This window comes from Oncorhynchus mykiss, chromosome 26, assembly GCF_013265735.2.
Source record: "Oncorhynchus mykiss isolate Arlee chromosome 26, USDA_OmykA_1.1, whole genome shotgun sequence".
NCBI lineage: Eukaryota > Metazoa > Chordata > Actinopteri > Salmoniformes > Salmonidae > Oncorhynchus > Oncorhynchus mykiss.
Window position 1 is genome coordinate 1,032,010 of NC_048590.1, and position 20,340 is coordinate 1,052,349.

Consider the following 20,340-nt stretch of genomic DNA (forward strand, 5'->3'; position numbering starts at 1 on the left):
TTTAAGTTAGTTCGCTTTTGGGTCCTCATTCACTCACCATAACATTATTAGTTTATAATGGGTAATTTGTTTAATAATGGGTTATTCGTTTATAATGGGGTATTCGTTTATAATGGGGTATTCGTTTATAATGGGGTATTCGTTTATAACGGGTTATTAGTTTATAATGGGTTATTCGTTTATAATGGGTTATTAGTTTATAATGGGTTATTAGTTTATAATGGGTTATTAGTTTATAATGGGTTATTAGTTTATAATGGGTTATTAGTTTATAACGGGTTATTAGTTTATAATGGGTTATTAGTTTATAATGGGTACATACTGTATGTCAAGATTTTATATTGCTAATTCCTCTTGTTTTGATTTTATTTTTAGGTTTCTCCAATTTTGCCAGTAGTTGTTTGTGTTTATGGACTGGGGCAGCAGGTAGTCTAGTGGTTAGAGCGTAGGGGCGGCAGGTAGCCTAGTGGTTAGAGCGTAGGGGCGGCAGGTAGCCTAGTGGTTAGAGCGTAGGGGCGGCAGGTAGCCTAGTGGTTAGAGCGTAGGGGCGGCAGGTAGCCTAGTGGTTAGGGCGTAGGGGCGGTAGGTAGCCTAGTGGTTGGAGTGTAGGGGCAGCAGGTAGTCTAGTGGTTAGAGTGTAGGGGCAGCAGGTAGTCTAGTGGTAAGAGTGTAGGGGCGGCAGGTAGTCTAGTGGTTAGAGTGTAGGGGCGGCAGGTAGCCTAGTGGTTAGAGCGAAGGGGCGGCAGGTAGCCTAGTGGTTAGAGTGTAGGGGCGGCAGGTAGTCTAGTGGTTAGAGTGTAGGTGGGGCAGGTAGTCTAGTGGTTAGAGTGTAGGGGCGGTAGGTAGCCTAGTGGTTGGAGTGTAGGGGCGGCAGGTAGCCTAGTGGTTAGAGCGTAGGGGCGGCAGATAGTCTAGTGGTTAGAGTGTAGGGGCGGCAGGTAGCCTAGTGGTTAGAGTGTAGGGCGGTAGGTAGCCTAGTGGTTGGAGTGTAGGGGCGGCAGGTAGCCTAGTGGTTAGAGTGTAGGTGCGGTAGGTAGCCTAATGGTTAGAGTGTAGGGGCGGCAGGTAGTCTAGTGGTTGGAGCGTAGGTGGGGCAGGTAGTCTAGTGGTTGGAGTGTAGGGGCGGCAAGTAGCCTAGTGGTTAGAGTGTAGGGGCGGTAGGTAGCCTAGTGGTTGGAGTGTAGGGGCGGCAGGTAGCCTAGTGGTTAGAGTGTAGGTGCGGTAGGTAGCCTAATGGTTAGAGTGTAGGGGCGGCAGGTAGTCTAGTGGTTGGAGCGTAGGTGGGGCAGGTAGTCTAGTGGTTAGAGTGTAGAGGCGGTAGGTAGCCTAGTGGTTAGAGTGTAGGGGTGGCAGGTAGCCTAGTGGTTAGAGTGTAGGGGCGGTAGGTAGCCTAGTGGTTAGAGTGTAGGGGCGGCAGGTAGTCTAGTGGTTGGAGCGTAGGTGGGGCAGGTAGTCTAGTGGTTAGAGTGTAGAGGAGGCAGGTAGTCTAGTGGTTAGAGTGTAGAGGAGGCAGGTAGTCTAGTGGTTAGAGTGTAGGGGCGGCAGATAGTCTAGTGGTTAGAGTGTAGGGGCGGCAGGTAGTCTAGTGGTTAGAGTGTAGGGGTGGCAGGTAGTCTAGTGGTTAGAGTGTAGGGGCGGCAGATAGTCTAGTGGTTGGAGTGTAGGGGGGCGGCAGGTAGTCTAGTGGTTAGAGTGTAGGGGGCGGTAGGTAGCCTAGTGGTTAGAGTGTAGGGGCAGCAGGTAGTCTAGTGGTTAGAGTGTAGGGGTGGCAGGTAGCCTAGTGGTTAGAGTGTAGGGGCGGCAGGTAGTCTAGTGGTTAGAGTGTAGAGGCGGTAGGTAGCCTAGTGGTTAGAGTGTAGGGGTGGCAGGTAGTCTAGTGGTTGGAGTGTAGGGGCGGCAGGTAGTCTAGTGGTTAGAGTGTAGGGGCGGCAGGTAGCCTAGTGGTTAGAGTGTAGAGGCGGTAGGTAGCCTAGTGGTTAGAGTGTAGGGGCGGTAGGTAGTCTAGTGGTTGGAGTGTAGGGGCGGCAGGTAGTCTAGTGGTTGGAGTGTAGGGGGGCGGCAGGTAGTCTAGTGGTTAGAGTGTAGGGGGCGGTAGGTAGCCTAGTGGTTAGAGTGTAGGGGCAGCAGGTAGTCTAGTGGTTAGAGTGTAGGGGTGGCAGGTAGCCTAGTGGTTAGAGTGTAGGGGCGGCAGGTAGTCTAGTGGTTAGAGTGTAGGGGCGGCAGGTAGTCTAGTGGTTAGAGTGTAGGGGCGGCAGGTAGTCTAGTGGTTGGAGTGTAGGGGCGGCAGGTAGTCTAGTGGTTAGAGTGTAGGGGCGGCAGGTAGTCTAGTGGTTGGAGTGTAGGGGCGGCAGGTAGTCTAGTGGTTAGAGTGTAGGGGCGGCAGGTAGTCTAGTGGTTAGAGTGTAGGGGCGGCAGGTAGCCTAGTGGTTGGAGTGTAGGGGCGGCAGGTAGCCTAGTGGTTAGAGTGGAGGGGCGGTAGGTAGCCTAGTGGTTAGAGTGGAGGGGCGGTAGGTAGCCTAGTGGTTGGAGTGTAGGGGCGGCAGGTTGCCTAGTGGTTAGGATGTAGGGGCGGTAGGTAGCCTAATGGTTAGAGTGTAGGGGCGGCAGGTAGTCTAGTGGTTAGAGTGTAGGGGCGGTAGGTAGCCTAGTGGTTGGAGTGTAGGGGCGGCAGGTAGCCTAGTGGTTAGGATGTAGGGGCGGTAGGTAGCCTAATGGTTAGAGTGTAGGGGCGGCAGGTAGCCTAGTGGTTAGAGTGTAGGGGCGGTAGGTAGTCTAGTGGTTAGAGTGTAGGGGCGGTAGGTAGCCTAGTGGTTAGAGTGGAGGGACGGCAGGTAGCCTAGTGGTTAGAGTGTAGGAGCGGCAGGTAGCCTAGTGGTTAGAGTGTAGGGGCGGCAAGTTGCCTAGTGGTTAGAGTGTAGGGGCGGTAGGTAGTCTAGTGGTTGGAGTGTAGGGGCGGCAGGTAGCCTAGTGGTTAGAGTGTAGGGGTGGCAGGTAGCCTAGTGGTTAGAGTGTAGGGGCGGCAGGTAGTCTAGTGGTTAGAGTGTAGGGGCGGCAGGTAGTCTAGTGGTTAGAGTGTAGGGGTGGCAGGTAGTCTAGTGGTTAGAGTGTAGGGTGGCAGGTAGTCTAGTGGTTAGAGTGTAGGGGCGGTAGGTAGCCTAGTGGTTGGAGTGTAGGGGCGGCAGGTAGCCTAGTGGTTAGAGTGTAGGGGCGGCAGGTAGTCTAGTGGTTGGAATGTAGGGGTGGCAGGTAGTCTAGTGGTTAGAGTGTAGGGGCGGCAGGTAGTCTAGTGGTTGGAGCGTAGGGGCGGCAGGTAGTCTAGTGGTTAGAGTGTAGGGGCGGCAGGTAGTCTAGTGGTTGGAGCGTAGGGGCGGCAGGTAGTCTAGTGGTTAGAGTGTAGGGGCGGCAGGTAGTCTAGTGGTTAGAGTGTAGGGGTGGCAGGTAGTCTAGTGGTTAGAGTGTAGGGGCGGCAGGTAGCCTAGTGGTTAGAGTGTAGGGGGCGGCAGGTAGTCTAGTGGTTGGAGTGTAGGGGGCGGCAGGTAGTCTAGTGGTTGGAGTGTAGGGGCGGCAGGTAGTCTCGTGGTTGGAGCGTTGGACCAGTAACCAAAGAGTTGCTAGATCTAATCCCTGAGCTGACAAGGTAACAATCTGTCAAGGCAGTTAACCCACTGTTCCTAGGCTGTCACTGTAAATACGAATTTGTTCTTAACTGACTTGCCTAGATAAATAAAAAATAATGTCAGCTGTTGTGCTGTGCTTTTTTGATTCTGAGTGTACGTTTATAGAGTTTTAAAGTCTCACAGCAATGAGGGCCGTTTGCCTGAATATATAGTTGATGTTTGTTTTTTTTTACGGCCAGATCGATGCCTTCTTTACTGTGAGTGAATGTGCTATCCAGGAAGTTATTTAAGAGTGTCTGGATATTTTGGTTACTGGTTGCTGTCTGCCATTCTTCTGTGCTGTTTTGGGCCCATCTGTATGAATGTCTGATGTTGCTTACTGGGCTGTGAATGTGGGCTGTGAGTGTGTGGTTGTTTCCATGTCTGTTCTTTTGAGGAACAACATAACGTGTCTGTGATCAGACAGAGGTGTTAGTGGCTTGACAGTGAATGAGCTGAGAGAGAAGGGGTCCATGTCTGTGATCATATAGTCGACTGTACTGTGGCCAAGAGGTGAGCAGTCGGTGAATCTCCCCAAAGAGCCCCCCCCCCCCCCGTAACCTACCATTGACAAAGTACAGACCCAGGCTTCTACAGAGCTGCAAAAGATCCCTTCTGCTTTTGTTGACGGTGCTGTCACTGTTGTTTCTATGGGGGAGATGAAGACAGTTAGAAACAGTACGGCCTGTAATAAAGCTGTCCCCTCGTGTGCTCGTTAGATCAGGTAGTGTTCCTGTGAGCGAATTTGTGTCCCCACAGATGAGGACATTTCCATGGGCCTGCAAATGGCAGGTCTCTTCCTCAAGGGTGGGGAATATCTTCTTTGAGTTATATGAGGATTCTGAGGGGGGGATATACTGTAACACATGTTTCTGTCAGTACAAGTTCTATTTTCAGTTTTAACTAAATGTGATAATTACCAATTTTGAGGGGATCGATTAGATTTTGTTGTTGGGATTTGTACCAAATGATCAGTCCTCCAGAGTCTCTGCCTCTATTGACAGAGCTGTGTTTCTCTCTCTCTCTTAACAGGTCTGTTGGTGTACGTGTCGATGATGGTGGGGGCTTTCGTGTGGGGCAGCCTGGCGGATAAGATGGGCCGTAGGAAATGTCTGATCTACTGTCTGGCCATCGACTGTGTCTTCAGCTTCCTGTCCTGCTTCGCTCAGGGATATGGATTCTTCCTCTTCTTCAGGTTCTGCTCCGGCTTCGGGTGAGATGAGACTCTGTTGCTGAGATGGAGAGAGAGATGAAGAGAGAGATGGCGAGAGGGATGTAGAGAGATGGATGTAGAGAGAGAGATGGAGACAGGGATGTAGAGAGAGAGATGTAGAGAGATGGATGTAGAGAGATGGCGAGAGGGATGTAGAGACAGGGATGGAGAGGGAGATGAAGAGAGATAGATGAAGAGAGATGGATGTAGAGAGAGGGATGGAGAGGGAGATGAAGAGAGATGGATGTTGAGAGAGGATGGAGAGGGAGATGAAGAGAGATGGATGTTGAGAGAGGGATGGAGAGGGAGATGAAGAGAAATGATTACTGCAAGCTAGCTCTGTCTGGAGGAATCCCTGATCCCAGCTCTGTCTGGAGGACTCCCCCTGAGCCCAGCTCTGCCTGGAGGACTCCCTGAACCCAGCTCTGTCTGGAGGACTCCCTGAACCCATTTCTGTCTGGAGGACTTTCTGAACCCATCTCTGTCTGGAGGACTCCCTGAACCCAGCTCTGTCTGGAGGACGCCTCCTGAACCCAGCTCTGTCTGGAGGACTCCCTGAGCACAGCCAAGGCCCCAAGATCATAACGTCATGGTCCAGTCCCAAATGGCTGCTTATTCCCTATGAAGTTCACTTCCTATGGGCTCTGGTCAGAAGTTGTGCTCTACAAAGGGAATAAGGTGACATTTGGACACATCATAACAGAACCCTTTACCGGAGCCAAAGGGAGAATAGGTCCAGGTGTCTGGGGGTTTTGTGTGGTCAGAGCGTGATTTCAACAAAGTCCACAGAACAGACCCCCTCAAGAGGAATAACACCCCATTTCACTGTTTCAACAATCCTGCTCATGTTAAAGAATATATTCAGAGTTTACATTTCTCTAATCTCTGTTGTATTGTTCCACCAGGATCGGAGGGACTGTCCCCATCGTGTACACCTACTTCGCAGAGTTCCTCCAGATGGATAAGAGAGGGGAGCACCTTAGCTGGCTGTGTATGTTCTGGATGTTCGGTGGGCTCTACGCCTCCTTTACCGCCTGGGGAATCATCCCTCACTACGGTACCAAGCCATGTTGCTGTTTTATAATACTTTATGAATTTCATAGTAGATTAATTGAGTGGTTTGGGCTTGACCTGATCAGGCCCTGATGGAGCCCATGCACTCTTTGAGCTCAGCTGTAACGTCACCCAGCAGGTAATGGACCTGACTGTGCTGTTGTTGCTGGTGATGGTGATGATGGTGATGGTGGTGATGATGATGATGATGGTGGTGATGGTGATGATGATGATGGTGATGATGGTGGTGATGGTGATGATGAGGATGATGATGGTGATGATGCTGATGAGGATGATGATGCTGATGATGATGGTGATGATGGTGATGATGATGATGAGGATGATGATGGTCATGATGGTGATGGTGATGATGATGGTGGTGATGATGATGATGATGAGGATGATGGTGATGGTGATGATGGTGATGATGATGATGATGATAGTGATGATGGTGATTATGGTGATGATGATGATGATGGTGATGATGGTGATTATGGTGATGATGATGATGATGGTGGTGATGGTGGTGATGGTGATGATGAGGATGATGATGATGGTGATGATGATGGTGGTGATGATGAGGATGTTGATGGTGATGATGCTGATGAGGATGATGATGTTATAATCATTATTATTGTTGTTGATGTATGATGTTGTTATTGTTGTTGATGTATGATGTTGTTATTGTTGTTGATGTACACCACCGTTCAAAAGTTTGTGGTCACTTAGAAATGTCCTTGTTTTTGAGAGAAAAGCCAATTCTTTGCATATTAAAATAACATCAAATTGATCAGAAATACAGTGTAGACATTGTTAATGTTGTAAATGACTATTGTAGCTGGAAACGGCTGATTCTTTTATGGAATATCTACATAGGCGTACAGAGGCAATGTCTCGCATGGAAGAGTCATCATTTCTCAAAACAAGAATAGATTGACGAGTTTCAGAAGAAAGATATTTGTTTCTGGCCATGTTGAGCCTGTAATCGAACCCTGAAATGCTGATGCTCCAGATACTCAACTAGTCTAAAGAAGGCCAGTTTTATTGCTTCTTTAATCAGGACAACAGTTTTCAGCTGTGCTAACATAATTGTAAAAGGGTTTTCGAATGATCAATTAGCCTTTTAAAATGATAAACTTGTATTAGCTAACACAACGTGCCATTGGAACACAGGAGTGATGGTTGCTGATAATGAGCCTCTGTACGTCTATGTAGATATTCCATTTAAAATCAGCCGTTTCCAGCTACAATAGACATTTACAACATTGACAATGTCTACACTGTATTTCTGATCAATTTAATGTTATTTTAATAGACCAAAAATGTGCTTTTCTTTCAAAAACAAGGACATTTCTATGTGGCCCCAAACTTTTGGACGGTAGTGTATGTTGTTGTTGTTATTGATGTTGTTGTTGTTGATGTTGTTGTTATTGATGTATGTTGATGTTTGTTGTTGTTGTTATTGTTGTTGATGTTGTTGTTCATGTTGTTGATGTATGTTGTTGTTATTATTGATGATGATGTTGTTGATGTTGTTGTTGTGGATGTATGTTGATGTATGTTGTTGTTGTTATTGTTGTTGATGTTGTTGCAGGCTGGGGCATCAGCCTGGGGACACAGTATCAGATCCACACCTGGAGAGTATTCATTCTGGTGTGTATGTTTCCAGCCATCATTGCCCTCGTTGGACTGGTCTTCATGCCAGAGAGTCCACGCTTCTTCCTGGAGGTAACAGACTGTGTGTGTGCGTGTGTGTGTGCGCATGCGCGTGTGTGCGTGTGTGTGTGTATGTGTGTGTGTGTGTGTGTGTGTGTGCGTGTGTGGTGTGTGTGTGTGGTGTGTGTGTGTGTGTGTGTGTGTGTGTGTGTGTGTGTGTGTGTGTGTGTGTACAGTATGCAGCATATTCTTTAGCGTTATTTTACCAGGTCAGTTGACTGAGAACATTCTCATTTACAGCAACAACCTGGGGAATAGTTAAAGGGGAGAGGAGGGGGATGAATGAACCAAATGGCAGCCAGATGGAAGAATCAGGATGAGATTGTTGATATTATGATGACTCAGCAACTGCATAGCATTCTGATATTATGACTCAGCAGCCACATAGCATTCTGATATTATGATGACTCAGCAGCCACAGAGCATTCTGATATTATGATGACTCAGCAGCCACAGAGCATTCTGATATTATGATGACTCAGCAGCCACAGAGCATTCTGATATTATGATGACTCAGCAGCCACAGAGCATTCTGATATTATGATGACTCAGCAGCCACAGAGCATTCTGATATTATGATGACTCAGCAGCCACATAGCATTCTGATATTATGATGACTCAGCAGCCACAGAGCATTCTGATATTATGATGACTCAGCATTCTGATATTATGTTGACTCAGCAGTCTGATATTATGATGACTCAGCAGCCACAGAGCATTCTGATATTATAATGACTCAGCAGCCACAGAGCATTCTGATATTATGATGACTCTGCAGCCACACAGCATTCTGATATTATGATGACTCAGCAGCCACAGAGCATTCTGATATTATGATGACTCAGCAGCCACAGAGCATTCTGATATTATGATGACTCAGCAGCCACAGAGCATTCTGATATTATGATGACTCAGCAGCCACAGAGCATTCTGATATTATGATGACTCAGCAGCCACAGAGCATTCTGATATTATGATGACTCAGCATTCTGATATTATGATGACTCAGCATTCTGATATTATGATGACTCTGCAGCCACAGAGCATTCTGATATTATGATGACTCAGCAGCCACAGAGCATTCTGATATTATGATGACTCAGCAGCCAAAGAGCATTCTGATATTATGATGACTCAGCAGCCACAGAGCATTCTGATATTATGATGACTCAGCAGCCAAAGAGCATTCTGATATTATGATGACTCAGCAGCCACAGAGCATTCTGATATTATGATGACTCAGCAGCCACAGAGCATTCTGATATTATGATGACTCAGCAGCCACAGAGCATTCTGATATTATGATGACTCAGCAGCCAAAGAGCATTCTGATATTATGATGACTCAGCAGCCACAGAGCATTCTGATATTATGATGACTCAGCAGCCACAGAGCATTCTGATATTATGATGACTCAGCAGCCACAGAGCATTCTGATATTATGATGACTCAGCAGCCACAGAGCATTCTGATATTATGATGACTCTGCAGCCACTGAGCATTCTGATATTATGATGACTCTGCAGCCACAGAGCATTCTGATATTATGATGACTCAGCACCCACAGAGCATTCTGATATTATGATGACTCAGCAGCCACAGAGCATTCTGATATTATGATGACTCAGCAGCCACATAGCATTCAGCCTCTCCAAAATAAAACAGGAACTAAATCTCACTGCTGTGTTGCTTCACACAGAGTTGTAAAGGTTGAACATCTCCCCCAGTCCCTTACATGTTATTGTACACTCTTAGAAAAAAGGGGAACAAAAACGTTCTTCGGCTTTCCCAATAGGTTAACCACCTTTGGTTCCAGGTAGAACCCTTTTTGATTCCAGGTAGAACTCTTTTGGGTCTAGAAGAAAAAGAAACGCACACCTATTAAGACGAGGTGCTGGCTAGCGGAGTAGAAAACTAGAAAATAAGAATAAAAGAGAGCTGCACACTCTAGGAGCTCAGATGCAATAATTTAATTACCAACGTTTCGACAGCCAAGCTGTCTTCATCAGGGTATAATCACAAACACTGCGGGATGACTCGTTTATATAGTGTCAAAAGACACAGGTGTCTGTAATCATGGCCAAGAGTGGCCTAATATCATTGGTTAATAATCAAATATTAAAATGTCATACAAAGAACAGCATACAAACATGTAGAACCAAAAGGGTTCCATCCGGAAGCAAAAAGGGTTCTCCAAAGGGTTCATGGGACATGGAACCCCTACATGGAACCCAAAAGAGTTCTATCTGGAACCAAAAAGGGTTCTACCTTGAACCAAAAGGGTTATCATATGGGGACAGCTGAAGAACCCTTTTAGGTTCTAGATAGCACCTTTCTTCTAAGATTGTACCTATATATTCCACCTTCTATGGCATTGAATATTCCAGTAGCTACATGTGATAGACTGACAGATGTTTCTGTCTGTCTCTTCTCAGAATGGGAGACATGACGAGGCCTGGATGATTCTGAGACAGGTCCATGATACCAACTGGAAGGCCAAGGGAGAACCTGAGAGGGTATTCACTGTGAGTACACCACCGGTCAAACCAACTCTCCGGTCAAACCAACTCTCCCCTAGTACAGTCACCCTGAGAGGGTATTCACTGTGAGCACACCACCGGTCAAACCAACTCTCCGGTCAAACCAACTCTCCTCTAGTACAGTCAACTAGAGAGGGTGTTCAACTCTCCTCTAGTACAGTCACCCTGAGAGGGTATTCACTGTGAGTACACCACCGGTCAAACCAACTCTCCTCTAGTACAGTCAAGAGAACCATACTCCTAGTTCAATCTAATGTTATATAATCACTATTTTTTCTCCAACAATATAATGTGATATAATCTCTCCTGTCCCTCCTGTCAGGTGTCCAACATCACGACTCCTAAGACGCAGGAGGATGAGTTCATTGAGATCCAGAGTGACACTGGAACATCCTTCCAGCGCTGGACTGTCAGACACACCAACCTCCTCAAACAGGTAACAGCTGGATTGTCAGACACACCAACCTCCTCAAACAGGTAACAGCTGGATTGTCAGACACACCAACCTCCTCAAACAGGTAACAGCTGGATTGTCAGACACACCAACCTCCTTAAACAGGTAACAGCTGGACTGTCAGACACCAACCTCCTCAAACAGGTAACAGCTGGACTGTCAGACACACCAACCTCCTCAAACAGGTAACAGCTGGACTGTCAGACACACCAACCTCCTCAAACAGGTAACAGTTGGACTGTCAGGCACCAACCTCCTCAAACAGGTAACATATAGTAGCCATTTCAGGGGGGAGCCCCAACCGGAATTCAATCAGCGTCCAGCGACTGTCAACACAACACCTCAGCCATTATACCAAGAGATCCTAAACCCTAGGAGGATGATCGGTGTTGGATTTAGATTTCTACAACACATATTCTTGATTTAAAATGTTAGAGTTTTTGAACATTGTCAATAGCACTGCTCATAAGAGTGTGTCTGAACCAGGAGGATGACTTGTTTGTGTTGTTGACTCTATGTCTCCAGGTGATGCAGAACGTGATGTCCCTGGCAGCACCAGACCTCAGACTGCAGGGTCTGTTCCTGGCTATCGTCTGGTTCACCATGGCCTTCAGGTAAACAAACAGTAGTAACCTTTTGGTGTGAGTATATTCAACAGACCCCCCTGTTATCCCATCAGGTGCTCCTCAACCAACACAGGAGATATCCAATCCAGTCAAAGCTCTCCAGATGGGGAACGTCTGCATATCTAACACGTGATAGCTTGCTACCTGTCGAGAGCACTGCCAAGTCACTATTGGACGTGTCAATCATGACGGGGTACTGTTACTTCTGTGTCTCAGCTACCACGGACTGTCGGTGTGGTTCCCTGACATGATCAAGTACATGCAGTATGAGGAGTACGAGTCCAAGGTGAAACTCTTCCATCGAGAACGAGTGGAGAGATTCCACTTCAACTTCTCCCTGGTCAACCAGATCCACAAAGAGGGAGAATATGTCCATGACAAGTATGTCACAGATGGGATATTTTGACTGGACAACTAGCACGTTACAATGTTGTCAGATGTCTTCCCTGAAGCAGGGCTGTTCTCTCTCTAAAAAAAAACCTTGTGCTATCTCTTATCTAGGTTCATGGATATAGAGATCAAGTCTGTGAAGTTTGAAGATTCCCTGTTTGAGAACTGTTACTTTGAGGACGTCAGGTCGACCAACACATACTTTGAGAACTGCACCATCAAGAACACGGTCTTCTATAACACAGGTAGGTGTTATATCTGTGCATGGATTCTCACAAATCAATCCATTTGTCCCTGATTCAAGCTCCATAGAGAGACCAGACAAGGTTGTACAATGTCTCCCTTGCTGTTCACCTTAACCATTGATATGTGAGGTGTATTATGTATGTGATGTGCAGTGCATTTGGAAAGTATTCAGACTCCTCAAATTTTTCCAAATTTTTTACGTTACAGCCCTATTCTAAAATGGATTCAAAATAAAAAAAATCCTTATCAATCTACACATAAATCCTCACAATGACAAAGCGGAAACATATAATTTTTTTTTATGTTTGCTAATTTATAAAAAATAAATACCTTATCTTCTTGAGACAGTATTTTGATGTTTGGATAAAAAACGTGCCCAAATGAAACTGCCTATTTCTCAGGCCCAGAAGCTAGAATATGCATATAATATGCAGATTAGGATAGAAAACAATCTAAAGTTTCCAAAACTGTCAAAATACTGTCTGTGAGTATAACAGAACTGATATTGCAGGTGAAAACCAGAGGAAAATCCAACCAGGAAGTGCAATGAAACCTCTGTTCCATTGCATGCCTACCCTCCCTTTAAAGGGATATCAACCATATTCCTTTCCCTACAGCTTCCACAAGGTGTGAACAGTATTTAGACATAGTTTCAGGCTTTTATTCTGAAAAATGAGCGAGAATGATCACATCGCGTCAGTGGATAGCTGTGTCCCCAGAGTTTTGCATGTGCGAGCAGCTTGGAGCAGACCTTTTCTCTCTCTCCTATTGAAAAAGCTACCGTCCGGTTGAAATATTATCGATTATTTATTGTAAAAACAACCTGAGGATTGATTATAAAAAACGTTTGACATGTTTCTACGAACTTTACTAATACTATTTGGAATTTTTGTCTGCCCGTCGTGATCAACACGATTACTCAACAAAACGCGCCAACCAAATGGAGGTTTTTGGATATAAAAATAATCTTTATCGAACAAAACAAACATTTAGTGTATAACTGGGAGTCTCGTGAGTGCAAACATCCGAAGATCATCAAAGGTAAGCGATTCATGTTATTGCTTTTCTGAGTTTCGTGACCAATCTACTTTGCTGCTAGCTGTTTGTAATGTTTTGTCTGCTGAGAGAGGTGTCCTAACGCTTGGTTTGCTTTTGCTGTAAAGCTTTTTTGAAATCTGACATGCCAGGTGGATTAACAACAAGCTAAACTGTGTTTTGGTATATTTTGGTGTGATTTCATGAAAATTAAATATTTTTAGTAATTTCATTTGAATTTGGCGCTCTGCAATTCAGCGGATGTTGACGAAAATGATCCCGCTAAAGGGATCGGTACGCCAAGAGGTTATTTACATAAGCATTGAGATTCTTTGCTTTAAGACTCAAAATTGAGCTCAGGTGTATCCTGTTTCCATTGATCATCCTTGAGATGTTTCTACAACTTGACTGTGATAAATTCAATTGATTGAACATCATTTGGAAAGGCACACACCTGTCTATATAAGGTCCCACAGTTGACAGTGCATGTCAGAGCAAAAACCAAGCCATGAGGTTGAAGGAATTGTCCGTAGAGCTCCAACACAGGATTGTGTCTTGGCACAGATCTTGGGAAGGGTGCCAAAACATTTCTGTCCCGAAGAACACAGTGGCCTCCATCATTCTTAAATGGAAGAAGTTTGGAATCACCAAGACTCTTCCTAGAGCTGGCCGCCAAGCCAAACTGAGCAATTGGGGGGGAAGGGACTTGGTTAGGGAGGTGACTAAGACGCCCATGTTCACTATGACAGAGCTCCAGAGTTCCTCTGTGGAGATTGGAGAACCTTCCAAAAGGACAACCATCCCTGCAGCACTCTAGCAATCAGGCCTTTATGGTGGACTGGACAGATGGAAACCACTCCTCAGTAAAAGGCACATGACAGCCCACTTGGAGTTTGCCAAAAGGCATCTAAGGACTTTCAGACGATGAGAAACAAGATTCCCGTGTCTGATGAAACCAAGATTGAACTCTTTCGCTTGAATGCCAAGCATCAAGTCTGGAGGAAACCTGGCACCATCCTGCCATTTTTCAGTGGCAGGGACTGGGAGACTAGTTAGGTTTGAGGGAAAGATGAACTGAGTACAGAGAGACCCTTGATGAAAACCTGCTCCAGAACGCTCAGGACCTCAGACTGGGGCGAAGGTTCACCTTCCAACAGGACAACGACCATAAGCACACAGCCAAGACAATACAAGGGTGGCTTCTGGACAAATCTCTGAATGTCCTTGAGTGGCCGAGCCAGAGCCCGGACTTGAATCCAATCGAACATCTCTGGAGAGACCTGAAAATAGCTGAGCAGCGACGCTCCCCATCCAACCTGACAGAACTTGAGAGGATCTGCAGTGAAGAAAATACCCAAATACAGGTGTGCCAAGCTTGTAGCGTCACACCCGAGAAGACTCAGTGCTGTAATCGCTGCCAAAGTGCTTCAACAAAGTACTGAGTAAAGGGTCTGAATACCTATGTAAATGTGATATTTCCATGTTTAAATATTAAGACATTTGCAAAAATGTCTAAAAACCTGTTTTTGCTTTGTAATTATGGTGTATGAGTGAAAAAAAAAAAAAACATTTTAGAGTAATACTGTAATGTAACAGAAAGTAGGAAAAGTGAAGGGTTCTGAATGCTTTCTGAATGCACTGTAAACGTGACGTTGAACAGAGCACAGACCCCTTATGATCTAATTTGGGACTGTCCTTTATCTCCTTGACTGGCAGACCTTTGGGAAGACTCTAAGTTTATAGACTGTCGGATGGAAAATGCCACGTTTCTCCATCCGAAGAAAGGCTGCCATCTGAACTTCCAGGAGGAGAACGACATCGTCATCTACATGGTCAGCTTCCTGGGGAGTCTAGCCACACTGCCAGGCAACATCCTGTCAGCCCTCTTCATGGACAAGATAGGAAGGATCAAAATTATAGGTGAGGGAAGTGAAGACACGTGGCTCAGTGGGAAAATAATCAATGGTACAAAACAACCTGAAACTATGGCAGCAACTCTGAAATCATTCTCTCTTTCTCTCTCTGTCTTTTTCACTCTGTCTCTCTCTCTCTCCCTCTCTGCCCCCCTCTCTCTGTCTCCCTCTCTCTCCCTCTCTACCCCCCCTCTCTCTCTCTGTCTGTCTCTTTCACTCTGTCTCCCTCTCTCTCCCTCTCTGCCCCCCCCCCCTCTCTCTGTCTCTTTCTCCCTCTCTCTCCCTCTCTGCCCCCCCCTCTCTCTCTCTGTCTGTCTCTTTCACGCTGTCTCCCTCTCTCTCCCTCTCTGCCCCCCCTCTCTCTCTCTGTCTCTGTCTCCTTCTCTCTCCCTCTCTGCCCCCCTCTCTCTCTCTCTGTCTGTCTCTTTCACTTTGTCTCCCTCTCTCTCCCTCTCTGCCCCCTCCCCCCTCTCTCTCTCTCTCTCTCTCTCTCTCACTCTCTGCCCCCCCCTCTCTCTGTCTCTGTCTCCCTCTCTCTCCCTCTCTGCCCCCCCCTCTCTCTCTGTCTGTCTCTTTCACTCTGTCAAATTCAAATTTCAAATTCAAATTTGATGTCTGTCTGTCTGTTTGTCTGTCTCTGTCTCTGTCTCTGTCTCTGTCTGTCTCTCTCTGTCTCTGTCTCTGTCTCTCTCTCTCTGTCTCCCTGTCTCTCTCTCTCTCTCCACCAGGTGGTTCTATGCTGATATCAGCAGTTTGTACGTTCCTCCTGCTCCTCAGCTTCAGTCAGGGGGCAGTTATATTATTTCAGTGCCTTTTCTACGCTACCAGCGTCGCGGCCTGGAACGGACTGGAGGTCATCACAGTAGAAATCTACCCTTCTGCTAAAAGGTACAGAGAACCCCAATCCCCATGTCCATGTCCTGGTATCAGACGTCTGTGTTGTTCATGATGAGGGATGTAGCTGGTCATTGGATAAATACTATAAACCAAAGGTTTTCAGCTGGTTCGGGACCCAAACTGAAGCAGGTTGTTTCAAATTGAACCAGGTAGTTTTTACTCAGACACCTGTGATCCATTCAAAACCTCCCGACCCGCCGGTTGAGAACCACTGTTGTAAACTGTCCTTTAAGCACCTGCCCTAAACCCACTGATGTCTGTACGTCTCTCTTCCTCAGATGCACAGCGTTCGGAGTGCTGAACGGTACCTGTAAGCTGGCAGCCATTATTGGCAGCGTCATCTTTGCCAAGTTCATCGGCATCACAAAGATCATCCCCATTTTCCTGGCGTTCGCAGCGCTGGCCTGTGGAGGTCTGCTGGCCACCAAACTGCCCGATACACGGGAGAAGATCCTGGAGTGAAAACATCTAAACATCTACAGCATCAGGGGTTGTAAAATTTCTGCGACTTTCCACAGGTTCTCAAAACATCTTGGTGGGAAGATTCCCAGACTTCCTGCGTGGGAATTTGGGGAAAGTTAGTGGAATTTTGCAAACCTTTACAACGTCACGGCCAAATAAAGATGTCTGTACATATAGGTTGGTCCAGTTGGGAGAGAGACTTCCACATGTGAAGTGAGTTGTGTGTGACAGAATAGGGGATGGGCTTTCTGTTCCCATGGTGATGTATAGAACGAACGGTACCCTCATCAAGACATGTCACCATTTTACATTGTTTGATATTGTGTTTTTCTTCTGTCCACCCCCCTTCTGTACACCACCCAGGTAGAGCAGGACATGTCACTCTGTATTTGGTATGTTTTAAAATGTGTTTCAAATTATTTTAAATTAAAATTAAAGAATAGGAGAAATATATTTACTTGGAAGATGAGAAATATATTTACTTGGAAGATGACAGACAGTTTTACCATGTTGTGCTTTGATTTAAAACTAACTGTTCAGGAAAGGTATTAGGTTGACATTTGGGTTGGAATTCAATGGCGGCTAAGGTTTCAACGTAACGCTATTGTACAATTCAGAACCAATTTTTCATTGTCCTTGTTCCATTCCATTGTGTGAACTTTCATCTCGGGTAGTCAGGTGCTTGAATTGTCCCCTTTCCTCTTTGCCCTTAACTTTCCAGCTGAACCACTGAATGTGGTTCAGAAACCCCTCCATTCTATTCCACACCCCCCTTCTTTCCAAGGACTCCATTTATATATATTCATCCCTGTGTATCGCTCAGCATCTGGTCTTCAGCTCCTGTTGTATCTATTAACCAGGACGACAACCTCTTCTGCTGTACAGTGGATGCTTCTGTTGACGTACCAATATGTTTGTTGTATTATTTGTGTTCAGTCTCTCCTTTTCCAGAAGAGCTGTGTTCTAGATACTGATTCTATTAAATCCTGTCTAGTCTTGTGTTCAGTCTCTCCTTGTCCAGAAGAGCTGTGTTCTAGATACTGATTCTATTAAATCCTGTCTAGTCTGTGTTCAGTCTCTCCTTGTCCAGAAGAGCTGTGTTCTAGATACTGATTCTATTAAATCCTGTCTTGTCTGTGTTCAGTCTCTCCTTTTCCAGTAGACTGATACTGATTCTATTAAATCCTGTCTAGTCTGTGTTCAGTCTCTCCTTTTCCAGAAGAGCTGTGTTCTAGATACTGATTCTATTAAATCCTGTCTAGTCTGTGTTCAGTCTCTCCTTTTCCAGGAGAGCTGTGTTCTAGATACTGATTCTATTAAACCCTGTCTAGTCTGTGTTCAGTCTCTCCTTGTCCAGAAGAGCTGTGTTCTAGATACTGATTCTATTAAATCATGTCTTGTCTGTGTTCAGTCTCTCCTTTTCCAGAAGAGCTGTGTTCTAGATACTGATTCTATTAAATCCTGTCTAGTCTGTGTTCAGTCTCTCCTTTTCCAGTAGACTGATAGTGATTCTATTAAATCCTGTCTAGTCTGTGTTCAGTCTCTCCTTGTCCAGAAGAGCTGTGTTCTAGATACTGATTCTATTAAATCCTGTCTAGTCTGTGTTCAGTCTCATCTTTTCCAGTAGAATGATACTGATTCTATTAAATCCTGTCTAGTCTGTGTTCAGGCTCTCCTTGTCCAGAAGAGCTGTATTCTAGATACTGATTCTATTAAATCCTGTCTTGGTTGTCTGTTGCCATGACAATGTAAGATTTGTTTTTTTCTAAAATTATGTGAAAATGTGAGTTTAGACACTTTTATATTTTACTCTATTTTTAAAGTCACTAAGTATCATTTACAGCAGTGTTTCCCAACTCTGCTCCTCCAGTACCCCCAACAGCCCAAACCTGGTCCTCCAGTACCCCCAACTCTGGTCCTCCTGTACCCCCAACTCTGGTCCTCCTGTACCCCCAACTCTGGTCCTCCAGTACCCCCCAACATCCCAACTCTGGTCCTCCAGTACCCCCAACTCTGGTCCTCCTGTACCCCCAACTCTGGTCCTCCAGTATCCCCCAACATCGCAACTCTGGTCCTCCAGTACCCCCCAACATCCCAACTCTGGTCCTCCTGTACCCCCAACCCTGGTCCTCCAGTACCCCCAACATCCCATCTCTGGTCCACCAGTACCCCCCAACATCCCAACTCTGGTCCTCCTGTACCCCCAACTCTGGTCCTCCAGTACCCCCCAACATCCCATCTCTGGTCCACCAGTACCCCCCAACATCCCAACTCTGGTCCTCCAGTACCCGCCAACATCCCAACTCTGGTCCTCCTGTACCCCCAACCCTGGTCCTCCAGTACCCCCAACATCCCATCTCTGGTCCACCAGTACCCCCCAACATCCCAACTCTGATCCTCCTGTACCCCCAACTCTGGTCCTCCAGTACCCGCCAACATCCCAACTCGGGTCCTCCAGTACCCCCCAACATCCCAACTCTGGTCCTCCTGTACCCCCAGCTCTGGTCGTCCTGTACTCCCAACCCTGGTCCTCCAGTACCCCCAACATCCCATCTCTGGTCCACCAGTACCCCCCAACATCCCAACTCTGGTCCTCCAGTACCCCCCAACATCCCAACTCTGGTCCTCCTGTACCCCCAGCTCTGGTCCTCCTGTACCCCCAACCCTGGTCCCCCTGTACCCCCAACTCTGGTCATCCAGTACCCCTAACTCTGGTCCTCCTGTACCCCCAACTCTGGTCCTCCAGTACCCCCCAACATCCTATCTCTGGTCCTCCAGTACCCCCCAACATCCCAACTCTGCTCTTCCAGTATCCCCCAACAGCCCAACCCTGGTCCTTCAGTACCCCCCAACATCCCAACTCTGGTCCTTCAGTACCCCCAACTCTGGTCCTCCAGTAACCCCTAACATCCCATCGCTGGTCCACCAGTACCCCCCAACATCCCAACTCTGGTCCTCCTGTACCCCCAACTCTGGTCCTCCAGTACCCCCCAACATCCCAACTCTGGTCCTCCTGTACCCCCAGCACTGGTCCTCCAGTACCCCCAACCCTGGTCCCCCTGTACCCCCAACTCTGGTCCTCCAGGACCCCTAACTCTGGTCCTCCTGTACCCCCAACTCTGGTCCTCCAGTACCCCCCAACATCCCAACTCTGGTTCTCCTGTACCCCCAACTCTGGTCCTCCAGTACCCCCCAACATCCCAACTCTGGTCCTCCAGTACCCCCCAACATCCCAACTCTGATCCTCCTGTACCCCGAACTCTGGTCCTCCAGTACCCCCCAACATCCCAACTCTGGTCCTCCAGTACCCCCCAACATCCCAACTCTGGTCCTCCTGTACCCCCAGCTCTGGTCCTCCTGTACCCCCAACTCTGGTCCCCCTGTACCCCCAACTCTGGTCCTCCAGTACCCCTAACTCTGGTCTTCCTGTACCCCCAACTCTGGTCCTCCAGTACCCCCCAACATCCCAACTCTGGTCCTCCAGTACCCCCCAACATCCCAACTCTGCTCCTCCAGTATCCCCCAACAGCCCAACCCTGGTCCTTCAGTACCCCCCAACATCACAACTCTGGTCCTTCAGTATCCCCAACTCTGGTCATCCAGTACCCCTAACATCCCATCTCTGGTCCACCAGTACCCCCCAACATCCCAACTCTGGTCCTCCTGTACCCCCAACTCTGGTCCTCCAGTACCCCCTAACATCGCAACTCTGGTCCTCCTGTACCCCCAGCTCTGGTCCTCCAGTACCCCCAACCCTGGTCCCCCTGTACCCCCAACTCTGGTCCTCCAGTACCCCTAACTCTGGTCCTCCTGTACCCCCAACTCTGGTCCTCCAGTACCCCCCAACATCCCAACTCTGGTCCTCCAGTACCCCCAACATCCCAACTCTGGTCCTCCTGTACCCCCAACTCTGGTCCTCCAGTACCCCCCAACATCCCAACTCTGGTCCTCCAGTACCCCCCAACATCCCAACTCTGGTCCTCCAGTACCCCCCAACATCCCAACCCTGGTCCTTCAGTACCCCCCAACATCCCAACTCTGGTCCTTCAGTACCCCCAACTCTGGTCCTCCAGTACCCCTAACATCCCATCTCTGGTCCACCAATACCCCCCAACAGCCCAACACTGGTCCTCCTGTAC

At 47.2% G+C, this 20,340-nt stretch overlaps 1 protein-coding gene across 2 annotated transcripts in view; it reads left to right on the plus strand.

Annotated features, from left to right (window-relative positions):
- Positions 1-18,109, plus strand: part of LOC118944531 (synaptic vesicle glycoprotein 2B-like) — a 106,476-nt gene extending 88,367 nt beyond the window's left edge. For both annotated transcript variants that reach the window (XM_036964383.1, XM_036964384.1), the window contains exons 3-13: positions 4,689-4,869; positions 5,775-5,926; positions 7,517-7,650; positions 10,074-10,163; positions 10,501-10,614; positions 11,158-11,246; positions 11,475-11,639; positions 11,760-11,893; positions 14,646-14,849; positions 15,571-15,730; positions 16,018-18,109. In XM_036964383.1, the coding sequence (XP_036820278.1) occupies positions 4,689-4,869; positions 5,775-5,926; positions 7,517-7,650; positions 10,074-10,163; positions 10,501-10,614; positions 11,158-11,246; positions 11,475-11,639; positions 11,760-11,893; positions 14,646-14,849; positions 15,571-15,730; positions 16,018-16,201 (1,607 nt within the window). In that variant the 3' untranslated portion in view covers positions 16,202-18,109. The remainder of the gene's footprint in view (positions 1-4,688; positions 4,870-5,774; positions 5,927-7,516; positions 7,651-10,073; positions 10,164-10,500; positions 10,615-11,157; positions 11,247-11,474; positions 11,640-11,759; positions 11,894-14,645; positions 14,850-15,570; positions 15,731-16,017) is intronic.
- The last annotated feature ends 2,231 nt before the right edge of the window (positions 18,110-20,340 follow it).